The sequence below is a fragment of the Arvicola amphibius genome, chromosome 11 (assembly GCF_903992535.2).
Source record: "Arvicola amphibius chromosome 11, mArvAmp1.2, whole genome shotgun sequence".
Taxonomy (NCBI): Eukaryota; Metazoa; Chordata; class Mammalia; order Rodentia; family Cricetidae; genus Arvicola; species Arvicola amphibius.
In genome coordinates this window covers 73,092,808-73,109,099 of record NC_052057.2, presented here as the reverse complement: position 1 = coordinate 73,109,099, position 16,292 = coordinate 73,092,808, and the positions used below count along the sequence as shown (strand labels likewise).

Here is a 16,292-nt window from a genome sequence, read left to right as displayed (position 1 = left end):
GGAGACCGCTCAGTGGGTAAGAGCATTTGTGGCTTTTCCAGAGTACCTGAGTTCATTTTCAGGTACATCAGGTGGCTCACCACCATATGTAATTCCAGCTTCAGGGAGCCCAGTGCTCCTGCCCTGTGTGGGTACATGCACTCATACGCATATACTCACGTGCAGTCACATGTAACTACACGTAACTAACAACAATGAAATTAAATCTTTTAAAAGGAAATTTAAAATTCTCACATTTCAAAAATCATCTTCAAATGTTTTTTAGTCTGCTCTTTTCTGGAGTTTCATGAATAATTTTAAGTTAGAATTTTATTTATTTTGCCTCTAGTGAACTAGGTTTTAAAATTATGCACGAATTTTGAAAGATTGAATGGTAGCTCATGTGTTCATGCAAATAAAACAAATGGGCTGAGGTTGTCAAGATGACAGAAGACTATTAACCCTTAGAATCATACGACAGAGGACTATTAACCCATAGCATCATATCTTTGAATTGTCTTGGATTCCTGTGACAAAGAAGTCACTTTAAGGCATCATATGTCCTTTAATTTAATAAATGGGGATTTGTTACATGGCATGTTCTATTTCAAAAGCCTATTTCATCTCCTCCTTCCCCTTGAGATAAGTAGGACACGTGTAGATGGCTCTTTGTCATGGGCGCTGCATCCTGGACTTTAGCTCTTAAAGGAGCTTTAGCGAACACCTGCATCAGTCAGTCCTATATTTCCACCTAGGCCAAAAATTATTCTGCCTTGGCCTCTGTCAAAAGCAGTGTTATTAATGTGTCAGGGCACTGACGGCCAACTCTTCCCAGTGTTCATCCAAACTTGGTTAATTTGCTGACATTTTGACGTTTCAAGTCATGTACTTCCAAGTAGATATATTTCTTTTCTTTTCTTTTTTTAAAAAGAGGCAACATTTTTACTTTGGTGATGTGTTGGCCTATGGATGTAGCTCCTCACACACAGTTGGATGCACATAAGGCTCTTCTGAAAGCTCACATTTTTTGAGGAACTTAAACTGTGTAATAATGAAGATTAAAATCTAGGATTTCATCAAGGATGACATTTTTATTACAGTCCAATACCAAAAGATTTCCAACTTTTTTTTAAAGCCTACTTGGATAAAAGTTCTAAATATAGTCGATGGAGAAAAGCATGATACAGTATAATAAGTTATGTTAGATGCTTTTCTGTTTTGTTTAGATTGCTTTTAATACTTTTATTTTTTCTTTGAAAATGGATTCTTTTCTCACATAATATATCCTGATTACTGTTTCTTCTCCCTAACTCCTCCCAGCTCCTCCTCACCTCCTATTCCATCTGGATCTACTTTCTTTCTGTGAAAAGAACAAGATTCTATGAGATAGTAATAAAACATAACAAGATAAATAAAAGGTAAAACAAAAACTGTCACATTGAATTTGTACAAGACAAACGTACAGAAGGAAAGACCTCAAGAGAAGGCACAAGAATCAGGGACCCACTAGTTACACACTCAGGAATCCATAAAAACGTGAATAGAAATTTTATAGTAGTGTGTGTGTGTGTGTGTGTGTGTGTGTGTGTGTGTGTGTGTGTGTGTGTGTGAATATGACCTGGTGCAGACCTATGCAGGCTCTGTGTACACTGACTAAGTCTCTGAGCACATATGAGCTTTGTTGATATTGATTTAAAGGGCCTTGCTTCCTTGGAGTCCCTATGTCCCCCATCTCCTCTGGCTCTTACACTTTCTTATTTTCTCTTTTTATTTTAATAAATTTATTTCTTTATTTATTTTACATCCATGCTGTAGTGCCCTCCTCTTCTCCCAGACCCTCCCTCTACATCCCCCTTTGTTCCCATCTCTCCATGGCAGATCTCTCATGAATATCAACAAAACATGGCATACCAAGTTGCATGCAGTAAGACTAATGTATTAAGCATGGGCAAGGTGACCCAGTATAAGGAGTAGGGTCCCAAAAGTCAGTAAAAGAGTTGGTGACAGTCCCTGTTTCCACTGTTAGATGTCCAACAAGAGGACCAAGCTATACAACTGCAAAATCTATGTAGAGAGCCTAGGTCAATCCCATGCAGGCTCCCTGGATGTCAGTTCAGTCCCTGTGAGCCCCTATGAGCCCAGGTTAGTTAATTTTTTGTGTTTCCTTGTGGTGTCCTTGACACTTCTGGCTCATATCCCTTCTTCCTCTCTTCAGCAAGACCTTCCCAAACTCTGCCTAATGTTTGGATATGGGTCTGCGTCTGTTTCAACCAGTGATTGGATGAAGCCTCTCTGATGACAAATGGGCCAGGCACCAATCTGGAGATGGCCAGCTCATGCTCATATCCACTTTTGCTAGGATCTGAGTTGGGGTCATTCTTGTAGATTCCTAAGAGACTCCCTTGTACTAGGTTTTTACCTGACCCCCAAAATACCTCTCCTACCAGTAGTCTCTCTCAGTATTCTCCCCCTTCTATCATACTCCCAACCTCATTGCTCATATTTTCATCCCCACCCTCCCTCAATACACTCACCAAATCTCATCTATTTTCCCTTCCTGATCAAGGAGTACCCCCCATGAACCCTCCTTATTACCTAGTCTCCCTGGGTCTGTGGACTGTAGCATAGTTATCCTTTATTTTACAAATAATATCCAGTTATGAAGGAGTACATACCATGTTTGTATGTCTCAGTCTGTGTTACCTCATTCAGAATGTTTTTTCTTCAGTTCCATCAATTTATCTTCAGATTTCCTGGTATCCTTGTTTCTAACATCTGAGTAATACATCATTGTGTAATGTATCATATTATCCATTCCTTGGTTGAAGGACAGACATCTAGGTTGTTTCTAAGTTCTGGCTATTACAAGTAAAGCTACTATGAACATAGCTGAACAAGTATCCTTGTGGTGTGATTGAGCATCCTCTGGGTGGTGTATGCCCAGAAGTGGTATAGCTGGGCCTCATGGCAGATTGATTCCTAGTTTTCTGAGAAACTGCCACGCTGATTGTCATTTGTGTTTTTGATCTTAACCATAGTGACAGGTATAAGATAGAATCTCAGAGGCATTTTGATTTCCATTTCCCTGATGGCTCAGGATGTTGATGTATTTCTCAGCCATTTGAGATTCTTTGCAGAGAATTCTTTGTTTAGGTTTGTACTCCATTTTTTAAATTAGATTATTTGGTTTGGTGATATCTAGTTTCTTCAGCTCTTTATATATTGTGGAAATCAGCCCTCTTTTGGATGTGGGCTCAGTGACGATCTCTTTTCAGTCTATAGTCTGCCATATTGTCCTATTGATGGTATCTTCTGTTTTACAGAAACTTTTTACTTTAATGAGGTTCCATTTATTAATTGCTGATCTTAGTGTCTATGCTTTTGTTGTTCTATTTACAAGAAGTTGTCTCCTGTGCCAGTGCATTTGAGATTATTTCTCTTCTGTCTGGTTCAGTGTATCTGCGTTTATGCTTAGGTCTTTGATTCACTTAGACTTTAGTTTTGTGCATGGTGATAGATATAGATCTATTTGCATTCTTCTACTTGCCGACATCCAGTTCTGGCAGCATCATTTGTTGAAGGTTCTTTCTTTTTCTATTGATTGATTTTAGCTTCTTTGTCAAAGATGTCCATAGGTCTATCTGGGTCTTTGGTTTAATTCCTTTGATCCATCTATTTGTTTTTATGCCAGTATCATATAGTTTTTATTACTATAGCTCTGTAGGGGATCACTTATATATACTATTATATCATCTGAAATTAATGATACTTTGACTTCTTCCCTTATTATATGTATCCCCCTTGATTTCCTTCAATTGTCTTATTGCTTTAGCTAGAACTTCAAATACTACATAAAATAGGTATGAAGAGTATGGACAAACTTGTCCCACAAAAACACAGGTAACAGATAATCTCACAACAGCAAAACATGAAGGGAAACACAGAAACACACAGAGATGCCATTTTTAAACAGCTGAGTCAAATTATGCAAATATACAACATTTTTTATTTATTCTTTTATTGAGGTACATTTAGTTTACTTTCCAGCTATTATGAATAGAACAGCAGTGAACATGGTTGCACCAATGTCTTCGTAGCTCAGGCTTCTTATTAAATAACTTTTTCATCACAAATGAACCCATATTTTTGCCTGTGTTAGCATGTGGCTTAGTACCTTTTATCAGTGAGGCATTCTCATTTTGCTTTCTCTGTGGCTGGGTGATAACTGCAGACTAAGCCTTTCTTCTTCCCAGAATTCTCCTATTCTGGTTGCCCCGCCAGTACTTTCTGTATGGTTGCTGGCCAATCAATGTTTTATTAAACCAATACAAGTGACAAATCTTTACATCACACAAGAGCATTATCCAACACTATCTATTGAGATAATTATTCATTCTTTTATATATTTTGATGTGGGAAGTATAGGTTTTTTTAAAGTATGTCCTTATGATTCTCTTAATTTTTTTCAGCATCTCTTGCTATGTCCCCTTTTCATTTCTAATTCTAGTTTCTTGGAAATTCCCTCTCCTCATTTTACTTAAATTGGATAAAAATCTGTTGATCTTATTGATTTTCTTCTCAAAGAAACAACTCTGTTTCACTGACTCTTTGTATTGTTTTTATGTAGGCACTTAGTGTTATGGACTTATCTCTTAGAATTGCCTTCATTGTGTCCCATAAGTTTGGGTATATGTGTATTCATTTTCATTCAGTTCTAGAAAGCATTTAATTCTTTTTAAATTAAAGTTTGGGCCTATTTTTCATTCAGCAGTTTCCATTATCTGTGAACTTTCTGATGTTTCTTTTGTTGTCAATATCCAGCCTCCATCCAGGGTGGTCAGATAGGATGCAGACTGTTATTTCACTTTTCATGTATCTATTGAGACTTTCTTTGTGAACAAGTATGTGGTAAAAGCTCCTTGAAGTATAGAGAAGAAGGTTTATTCTTTTGTGTTTAGATAAAATGTTCTGTAGATATTGTTATGTCCTTTTGTTTTATAAAGTCTGTTAGCATCAGCATTCTCTGGTTAGTGTTTGTCTGAGTGAGCTGTCTATTGAGAGTGGGGTCTGGAAGTTTCCCTATTGTCAGTGTGTGAGAGTCAATACCAAAGATATGGGAGTTTTTCTTTTACCAAGGTGGCTGTTCTTGGGTTCGGGGGATAAATTGTAGGAATTGCAGTGTCGTCTTGGTGGGTTTTTCCTTTGATGATATGTAACGCTTTTCCCTATCTCCTCTGGTTGGTTGTGTTGGAAGTCTATTTTGGTAGACATTAGAATGGTTACACCACCTTGGTGTTTAGGTCTATTTTCTAGAAATTTTTGTTTTTTAATCATTTATTCTGAGGTAATGTCTATCCTTTATTTTATGGTGTGTTTCTTGGATGCAGCAGATGAAGAGATTCTGATTTTTATATCTGTTCTGTTAGTCTGTACCTTTTTATTGAGGAACTGAGACCACTGATGTTGAGAGCTACCAATTACAGTGATTATTATTGGTGGTGATGGTGGTGGTAGTATGTGTGTGTGTGTGTGTGTGTGTGTGTGTGTGTGTGTGTGTACATGCACACACATGATTCCACTCTTCTGGAATTACTTCGTCACTGTATTTTCTTGGGTGTAGTAAACCTCTTTAGGTTGGAGTTTTCCTTCTAGCAAACTTCTATAGTGCTGGGTTTGTAGATATATATTGTTTAAAATTTTACTTTATCATGGAATATTTTGTTTTATCCAATGGTGATTGAAAGTTTTGCTGTGTAGAGTAGTTTGTTCTAGTATCTGTGGTCTCTTAGAGTCTGCAGCACAGTTGTCTAGGCCCTTCTGGCTTTTAGAGTCTCCACTGAGAAGTCAGGTCTACTAGGTCTGCCTTTATATGTAACTTGATCTTTTTCCTTGATAGCTTTTAATACTCTTTTCTTTGTTCTGTGTGTTTAGTGTTTATATTATTATGGGTCCAGGGCACTTGCTTTTCTGGTCTTTTCTATTTGGTGTTCTGTACACTTCTTGTGCCTGGCTGGGCATCTCCTTCATTAGGTGAAGGAGATGGGCATCAGAAAAATTTCTCCTATGAATTTATTTTGAAAATATTTTGTTTTTCTGACCTACATTTTGTCTTCTTCCTCTTTTCCTATTATTTTTCGATTTGTATTTTTTTAATGGTGTCTGAGATTTTCTGGATGTTTTGCGCCATGATTTTTTTTAGATTTAATATTTTCTGTGACCAGTATATCTTTTTCTTCTATTGTTTTAATGCCTGAGATTCTTTCTTCAATCTCTTATATTCTGTTGTTGAGGCTTTTCCCTGTGGTTCTTATTTGAGTTCCTGAATTTTTATTTCCAGATTTACCCCAGCTGGGTTTTCTTTATTGGTTTTATTTCTAATTGCCTGTTTTGAAAGCTTTTATTCATTTCTGTCTAATATTTGTGTACATTTTTATTGATTTCTCTAAGGGATTCATTCATTTTTCTCTTTAAGGACCTCTATTATATTTATAAAGTCTTAGAACATTCAGAGCCTGCTGTGATAGTGTTTCTGAGCTCTAGTGGAGACATATTGTCCTGGCTGTTACTGTATTTTTAATCTGGTATCTAGGCTGGGAAGGGGAAGATTGAAATTCTAGGTGCTAATATATGGCATTATCTTTGTTGGGTGATTGCATAGTTCCTTGCTTTCTGTTTCGGTCTCTGGTTCTTGGGCCAGTGTGGTGTCTGTGTGTTGCCTGGTAAGAAATTCTTCTGGGATGCAGATACATGTGACTACCCTGGGGAGAGGGGCTCCAGGGAAAATGTGTTGGGGTGTGGTGGACTGGCACTTAGATAAGTGGGCTGGACTGGGGAGGTGAGGGGTGTTTACTGCTTGTTTAGAACCCTGGGAATGTGGATAAACAGAGAGGAGCAATCATACCAGATCTGCTGCAGAGCTGGAGATGAGACTGGGGGATTGGATTTGGAGAAGCAGAGGGAGAGGTGAAGATCTGCAGTTATCCTGCTTCCTAGACCAGAGTGTAAGTAGATGTATTTCCAAGAAAAAAAAACCATTGCATTGCTTCGCATGGATTTTGATCCTTATATTAAAAGGAATAGTTTTAGAAATGGCTAGGTTTCAACAAACTGAAACCAATTAACACGACACACTTTTAGTTGCGACTTCCCCATTCTGCTACTGTGCAAGCCGTTGCCAGATCTGTGTGCTTATTCAAAACGTAACAAGACATGAACAATGGCTGCAGAAGTGAATTTGGTCTTCCTCATGAACAGCCTGTAATTTAATTCTAAATATAAACATCTTCCACATGATTTGATTTGCAGCATAATCTCTTTAAAACAATGCAGTTGTCCAAATGCCTGCATTCCCATTGCTCTTAAAATTCAGAGATGCTGCTGTGCAGTGGAGCTTAACAAGTTATTTAAAAGACTTGTTACCGGATCATCTTCTCACCGTGTGATAATTATCCTTGGTCAGGGTGAAAAATCAGACGCTGTGATAACAATAGTGAAATTGCCTCCTAAGATCCCATAGCTAGTCCTTCTAGAAGTTATTCATTCCTACACGACCTGGCAATGTGGTTGTCTTACTTTAATGTCTGGGTACCCTATTATTCAATCACTTCTAGAAATCATTTTTTTTCTATCACATAGACATTTTACTTAATCCTTCTTAGTTTCAGATCTGTAGATGGAAATGAGATGAATTTTCTTTGCTGTAGCATGACAGAAGGGCCAATTTTATGAGAGCTTCGTGGTTTCTGTTCCATGTGGGGAAGCTGAATGATTTTTGCCTTTAACTGAGCTGCTAAAACAGTTCACAGGTGGTTCTAAATTCTTGAAGGGAGTTTAAAATAGAGAATCTCTGTATTAGCCATAGCACAGAGCAAATGGGGAGAGCGTGGGCATTGCACAGTAAAGATGGGAACCTTGAGAACAAGCCTTTTTCTGCAAGGGTCAGACATCCCAAGAGTGAGTGATGAGTTACTATACAGCAGCAAAGTTGGTCCCTGGGGTTGCAGTATTGTTGTGGGAATTATGTTTGAAGCATTTCGTTTGCAAATGTACAAACAGAAGCATACCTTCTCGAAATCCTTTCTAAGTGCTCCTGAAAAGGATACATTGTGCTTTTATACTCACTGACATACTTCATTATCGTAGTTATTTGTGATTGTTGGGTGGAAAGGCATCTCCAAATTACCTATAATTAAACACTTCTAAGACTACATTGTAGTTTTCTTATACTTAACCCCTTTCACCCCTTTACCTACCAAGGCTTCTCCCAACAACAAAGTGTTTTCCAACTTTTCAATTCATCAAGTCAAAATTCAGATACTACCTTTGTTTTTGTCCATCTTTTTTCTCCACTTGTAGTACCTCATTAGGTATGTTAGTTATACCTCTGAATATGTCCCTGTATGTCGCTCTAGACTGAGTCACCTTCATTCCTCTCTGGTGTTGCTGGAGAGTTGCCCAGCTGAGCCTCTCTTTCTACATTCACAGATGCTGGAGAGATCCAGTGTGGTGAATCGATCTGGTCCCCTCCTAAAACCATAAGCAGCATTACATTGTAGTTCAAATTACATTTATCACTTGCTATGCAATAGAGATGGCACCCAAAGCTCCCAACAGATACTAAAATCTCAAAGATGCTCTCATTTCTTACATAAAATGGAAAGTACTTGTGTATAACACACTTATTCTTTTGTATATTAAATTACTTCTAATTTCTTATAATATTTATTGCCATATAAATTCTAAGTAAATAGTTATGATACTGTACTGTTTAGGGAATATCATCAGGAAAGTGTTGCACATATGCAATGCAGGAAGAATGCTTTTTAGGCACATTTTTAATCTATGGCTGTTGATTGAGTCCATGAACACACAGACCCAGATAGCCAACTATAGGATCAAATCCGTTTTTCTAGCCTGCAAACTGTGCCTCATCTGTCCCATGCATGTCTCTCTGACCTCCAGCTTCTCTACTGTTTCTATCCTTGGAAAATGACCACTGTAGTCCTATCTGAAGGATCTCTGTCTGGTGGACACTGCTTCTGAGAAGGTCTGCATGGCCAGACAACCACGTGGACTTTCAAGAGTCAGGCTAAGAGAGGTCCTCAGAAAGAAAGTAGAAGCTCCTCCTCTCTAGACACCCCCAGCCTTTCTCTGACATTGGGTTTCCACACACCACCTTTGTGTTCAAAGGAACGCTGAAGTTCTCACAGATTTCAAGAAGCAAGGCTTTCTTTATTAATTCTTCATATCTACCTTGGGCCATTGTCCTCACTCAGAGGAGCAGGCAGGTGTGTGCTTTACTAGAATGCTACAGGTTGTTATACAAGAGAAAGGAATAAGGTGCTTTTACACAAGTATATAGGATTCTGCTGTCAGTAACACACACTACACCTAGTCATCTGACATTAGCTAAAACAATTCACATAAGTATGCCAATCCTCAAAGGACTAGGACAGTGTCTCCCGCTTTGATATGTGCCTTAGTGACTGTCCACCCTCTCCAGCTTGTAAGACATATGCAGAGACAATAAATTCTGTTCATTTTGCATTGTGTATGTTGACAGTATATGTCTCTCACCCCCTGCTCCAGCTAAAGCTGAGTTAATGCCTACTTTATAAGGTAGACTTTAGATTTAAATTTTTTGGTATTTATCATATTTACCATATTTACCATTTCTACTATAAGAACCAACAAATGCTATGATGCTGGTATTTTGGAACAGAAGTAGGTGAGTTATAGTGTGCACAGAGGTTGTTATCAATCAGCGTTTAATCCAAAGAAAACTGTTCTGGAGTACGATTCTGCTCAAGATTTAATTAATAGGACCTTTGGTAGCTAGATGCATGTTCTCAATGAACAAAAGCAAAGGAAAGCATTTTTTGCCTACACACAAAAATTATATGCTTTATTGTTGCTTCTCAGAATCTAGAAATGTTATGCATGCGATATCCCCCCGTCATTTGTTTTGTTTGTAAACCTAAGCACTCATTCCCAAAGGGCCAGTACAAGTACATTGCAACTGCTTAAAATGTGAATACAATCTTATTACTGTGAGAAAACTGTTCATGCGCAGCCCTGTGACTTCTAATTTAAAATACCCACAAGCACAGAGGGCTCCCTGCAAGATGGGAGCTCCTGCGTGCCTTTTGTCCTTGGTATGCGGGGCTCATTTTGTCTCTGCTTGGGTAATTGGGGTTAGTCTAATGCTTTCATCTTTGGGGGGAAAGGGGTGAATAAATGTGCAATCTGTCTTACAAGACCTAGAAATATCTTCCCAAACAGAGAAACTGACCTTTAAAAGAATTCATCACTTTGGGTAACTGAAAATGTTCAGATTCTTGAGCAATGGAACTCTCAGGTTTTCTCTGGTGTCTAAAAGCTCTACAATGCCACAAATTAAGTTTCACCTCACAGTGAGAGCTTCCCCGACCAAACTGTGAAATTGTAGCTCTAGACCTAATCTAGTGGGTCATGAACCGGCCGCATGTGCAGGAGCTCTACCGTCAAGCCACGCCCACGCCCAGTGCCTGCCTTTCTTCTGTTTATCTTCTAGAACTTTCCATTTGTCACCCTCCCATGACCTGTAAAGCTTGCTCTTTGTTACGTCCTCCCAGGGAAATCGACACTCCAACAAGGCAGAGGCTTTTGTGTGGTTTTGAATACTACATTTACAGTATTAAGAACAAACCATGTTTTTAACCAGTGAAATCCCTTACTTTGTATTTACTCAATGTACAGCATTGGCTTTGATATCACATGTAAAATATGTATAAGAGGTATGGGCGTTGTTTTGAAATACCCCAAAAGGAGTGTTTGTTTGTTATGAACAAATGAGTATATGGATATGAGCAATTGATTGGAACTGAGTGCCATAGGTATTTTATATTTATGACTATGATTATTAGCTAAAGAAATCATCTATAGGCCATTAGTACAGGTATAGTTTGAATTTATCTTGCAAGTTTGTAGCATGCTATTTGATAATAAAATCCAAGTTTACGTTTGTGTAATTTTAAGTTAGATGGTTCTATCAGAAGTGTCATATACTCAAACTTCCAGCCATAGAATGGTAACTACTCAGTCTTCACCAGGTTTACTCCAACTCAAGGCATTATACCCTTGAGCTCAGTTGAAGGAAACTGCTTGAGCATTTCATCCTGACTGACTTGCTAGTGCAAGTGGCCCCTGCCTCCTTTTAGCCTTATGTTGACGGTCACCCTGCTCAGTATCTTTAAGTTAATACAGGCAGGGCTCCTGCTTGTTAGACCAGACAGTAGAGATTTTATGGTGTGGATTACCTCTATCAAATAGATAATGCTAGAGGCAGAAGTCAGAGTGGTAGCCTGGTCTTCAGGGTAGGAGGGTGAGTCAGGGAGGATGTTAAAGGTTGGTTAATGCTTGGTGGTTGCTAGTTCCTTGTATGACCTTTCCTGGTGAGGCAGGAACCAGCATTAGAACTCCCAATATGGCACTAATACCATACCAAAGAGCCGATTTCTCTCAAGTCTAGCTTGATTAAAGAATGAATGGGGGGGTACTTAAGGGGGTGTATGCATGAAAGTAGTGTATAGGAGTGTGGGTGATTCAAGCTGCATCACTGAATGGCCCATCCTGGCATGGGGTGATGACTCACAAAAAGCTGCATCCTTGACCTCCCCAAAGCTTGGAAACAGCTTCATTGAAGAGTATCCACTCTCCAACTCTGCTTTGCTGATTTTATAGCCTTCACAAAGACCTTGTGAATTATTAGCTTGGGAAACCTTCGTGAACCACTCAGTTTCCTTAACTGAAACTTAGGAGTCTCAGGATTGGATACAGCCTTTGTGTTTGATTGGTGCTGTTCTCTCTGTTTCTTCTGAGCAGTAAAGCCAGACTTTCTATGACACACACTTTATACAGATACTATTCATTTGGCATGAAACACAGAAGCATTCTGGAAATATTTGTAAGCCTATCACATTTAACAAATGAAAGAGTTATCTGTTTGAGCTAGTTTCAAAACACTCACTTATGTTCTTTAAACATGTCACATTGTGCAGCCTTCTGTCTTCAATAACATATTCCCCTAAGTTGGAGCGTAAGACAACAGAGGGTGTGCTCCCACCTGACAGTGACAATGACAAGGGAGAGAGGAACAGCAAACGCGTCTGCTTCAACATAGCAGGGGATGAGCAAGAGGACTCAGGCCACGACACCATCAGCAACAGAGACTCTTACAGGTGAGCCATTCCTTGAAATGAAATTCCTCTCATTTCCTCAGCAAACTCAAGTGAGATTTTATGTCCTCTTCAAATGTCTTGAACATAAATGTTGATGGTTGATTTTGTTTATTGCTGTTTCAAAATAACCACCAGTTCAAGCAGGACAGCATTGTCTTTAAAGTTGTTCTCGTTAATGATCTGGATTATTTCTTCCCTCCAGCAGTGTGACCCTGTTGGGCAAGAGTTGTTCTTACAGGCTGATTGTTTAACCATGTAATAGCAATTGTCCAAAATGTCCTTCTGATTGTTGTTTTTTAGCTAACAAAGAGCAGTCCTTTTCGCCCTGTTTCCCTTGTCTTTGTTAGATATTGCACTTCCATGTCCAGCTTTGTGTTTGTTTCCTCTAGGGGCTGTTTCTGTAGTAGTTAGCCATGACTGATAGCATAAAGTGCCCTGACTGGCTGACGTGGACGACAGAATTTGTACCGTAGCTCTGGCACCCGGTAGTCTGACCAGGATGTTGGCTGTGTTGGTTCCTTCGGAGGACTGTGAAGGAGCCAACTCCAGGCTTTCACTTGTTATTGTCCCACGGCTGTCTCCTCACGTGACCTCTCACTAGAGATCCTCTTCTTATAGAGCAGCAGTCAAATTGGATTAAGAACCCTTCAAAATGACCTTTTGAAGACTGTCTCCTTCAATTGGTCACATTTTTGAGGTACTAAGATGTTCAGTATTTGGGGCAAACAGTCCAGCACCCCTTCCTGCACAGGGGCTCCTCTGAGGAGTTCCGTCACTATACACAATAGTAGTTGAAGGAAAAGTCACTCTTGTCCATAGTATTTTTTTGTTTTTTTTCCTTTTTTTATTACTTAAATACCAATACAAATGCCCACTCTCTCCCTTCCTCCCAGTCCCCTCCCTCTCCCTTCACAGACCCTCCAACCCTAAGGGAGTGCCATGCACCCCACCCTGTGGAAAGTCCAAGGCCCTCCCTACTACGTCTAGGTTGAGCAAGGTTTACATCCAAAGAGAATAGGATCCCATGAAACCGCTATATGCAAGTAGAGACACATCCCAGTGTCACTATCAGTGGCCCCTCAGTCTGCCCCAGCTGTCAACCCCCTTCAGAGGGGCTTGGTTGTTCCTATGCTCATTCACTCCCAGTCCAGTTGGTGAGCTTCTGTTAGCTCAAGCAAACTTTCTCAGTGGATGAACCCCTCATGGTCTTGAATTCCTTGCTCATATTCTCACTCCCTCCACTCTTCAACTGGATCTTGGGATCTCAGTCCAGTGCTCCGATGTGGGTCATCGCCTCTGTTCCCATCTGTTGTTGGACGAAGGTTGTATGGTGATATTTAAGATAATCAATTTCACCACTGATGACTGTCCATAGTATTTTTAATGAAAAACATTGTCTCAGTATTAATTGTATCAAAATTATTCTTATCAGGTAGGGTTATCCCAAACTAGTAATTAACTAGTTTGCATAGTTTTTGCCGAAGAATTTAAAATAATCCCCTATAGTCTCCTGAAGTGGCTGATTCTGTTAGTAGTAGCTCCATTTAATACATGAAGATGCAGAGGTCCATGGAGTTAGGATAGATACTCACCTTGGCAACCAGGGGTCTCGCTTCATGGCTTCTTGTTTAAATAGTCTGCAATCCTAATTTTTATTTTCCAAAGAGTGTTTTAACAACTACATCAAAGTTAATTATTCCTGGCGATTTAATAACAAATTGAACATTTTTATTACATCATTTAGTTCTGGCATCTGAACATACCAGCGTGCTCCATTTTAGCAGCCTGAAGTTTCTCTCCTGGGGAAACCACATTTCTAAAAATACCTCTGCCTCATATCCTAGTCATCAGAGAGTTAAAATCACCCCCACATTCTCCCTCTGGACTACCATAGAAATTTTAAATGTAGATTAAAATCAAGCCCTTATTCTTATTCTAAGAGGTTAAAAAAAATCTCTGGCATTGTTTCTAAAATCTGAATTATCCTCATAATCACCCAGCATCTAAAACATTTTTTTCACAGATATTTTTCATTTTTAGCAGTTTCCAGTGCTGTGTTGTCTGTCCATGGAGACAGTTGAGGTCACTGCTGTGGGGACTTCGAGGTGTCCCTAGTAACCTGTAACACAAACGACCAGAAAGGAAAAAAAGAAATAATAAACTAGACTTTGCCAGAAACTTCTCTAACCACTGTTAGTTATTAAACAGACAGTGAAGGCTTTACAGTCAGACATTTTTAAAACTTCACTTAGAAATCAATGATCTGACAAGAAAATTTGAAATGTTTGAATTGCAAAGAGGGGTTTTAGAAACTGAGAAAAACTGAGTTGATTGAGCAGGGTTTCTTTTTCTCTTAATGTTATATAGAACACACTGATAAAGGTATCTGTGGCATAAATTGATGTGATAAGAAGTAGCAAGCATTCCTTTTACTGTAATTTTAATTAGCACACAAAGCAATGACTTCCCTTCTGACGTTCTCTCCTGTCTCCCTGTGATAGCTCTGCTCCTAGTTGGCCCCCTCTCCTCTCTCTCGCCGTCACACTGGAGTACAACCTGGGCAAACAAATTCTTAAAGCAACATATGGCTCTTTTTTTTTTTTTTTTGCAGTGACTGCAATAGCAACAGGAATTCGATTGCCTCCTTCACAAGTATCTGCAGCAGCCAGTGCAGCTCCTACTTCCACAGCGATGAGATGGACTCAGGTGGGCGTGGTAGACAGCTTGCGCTCGTTGATGCTAGTAACGTCCCAGATGCCTATACAGGGGGCATTAATGTCTTTGATCCACGCGCATCTTCGATTTCATTAGTCATTCTCAGTGGCCACCGTATTGCATTGTGACTGTAGAGCTACTTTCCAAATACCAGTTATAAGAAGAGCACATTTAAAAGTCGTATTTAACGTATGGCTTCTGGCCTTACTCTTCTTAGGGAAGAATTATAGGTACAGTGGAAATATGTTTGTACCAAAAGCACTGGGCATGGATGCTTGGGTGGAGGCGTGGGAAGTCGTTTCAGCTTGAGGGTGTTTTTAGAAGGCACGTACATCCAAGGGAACCTTATATTTCGTCAACTGGGAGAGAGAAGTCAGGAAACAAACATGTTGATGCTTTATGCTTCCCATGAGGGGCATTGCTTTGGACTGCTTCAGCATCTTGATCCAACTGACTTTTCTGCTGTAGGAGACCTGATCCAATTCCTTTTCTGATATGGGCTAAGATCTCTTTTTAAATTGCTCATATTTTACCAAATAAGATACTATTTCAACATGTTAAAAATAAGATGAAGGTTTTGGCTCATTTTTTTCATATAGGTGATGAACTTCCTATCAGCATCCGGATATCTCATGATAAACAGGACAAGATCCACACTTGCCTGGAGCAGCTTTTCAGCCAGGTGTGGTGGGGCAGTTGTGGGTCTTTTGTCTAGGCTAAAGGTCAGAAATCTTTGAGATGGAATGCAAAGAGCTAGGAAGCAGAATACAGTCTGTCTCTTGGCCTCCTTGGCTTTAAAAGAGGCGTTCCTCCCGCAGCCAAGCTAAAGGGTACTTGTGGCTACCAAGTGTTTTATAGAAAACTATATGCAAATGTAAGAGAACTACACACACAGGAGAAACCCTCTTGACTACTGATGGATTGGCTGAATGTTTCCTGACGGCCCGCTTAGTGTTGTTTCTAGTTTCAAAAACATCACAATTTTCTGGCCGTTCATGTTAGGACTTCATTTGTGAAATGCTTTATAATCATAATAAAAACGTGTAGTATTGGAGGTTTTAATACTTTGAAAATATTTCTGTGCTTTTGAAAAGTTCTGAGCTTTCACTTTCTTTTGCGAAGTAGGTTTTTTATTTTGTACATTTTTAAAAATCAATTTATTGTAAATTATGAGGAAGAAATGGAAATGTTTAAGTGAAAATATGAGTTGATTATAATATTCTGTTTAAGGATAAGTTTAACCAGCATGGTTGGATCTCAAAATCATTTATTTAAGAAAAGTATTTTATTAGATATATTGATGCACATATTATCTATGTATATATAGTATATACTGTGTATTATGGATGTCTGTAACACTCAGAAATCTGCCCTTGATAG

The 16,292-nt window shown here is 39.1% G+C and overlaps 1 protein-coding gene across 2 annotated transcripts in view; it reads left to right on the top strand.

Annotated features, from left to right (window-relative positions):
• Prex2 (phosphatidylinositol-3,4,5-trisphosphate dependent Rac exchange factor 2) overlaps nucleotides 1-16,292 on the top strand; it is a 274,501-nt gene that overhangs the window by 152,821 nt on the left and 105,388 nt on the right. For both annotated transcript variants that reach the window (XM_038347373.2, XM_038347374.2), the window contains 3 exons: nucleotides 12,018-12,197; nucleotides 14,809-14,903; nucleotides 15,512-15,594. In XM_038347373.2, coding sequence (XP_038203301.1) covers nucleotides 12,018-12,197; nucleotides 14,809-14,903; nucleotides 15,512-15,594 — 358 coding nt within the window. The remainder of the gene's footprint in view (nucleotides 1-12,017; nucleotides 12,198-14,808; nucleotides 14,904-15,511; nucleotides 15,595-16,292) is intronic.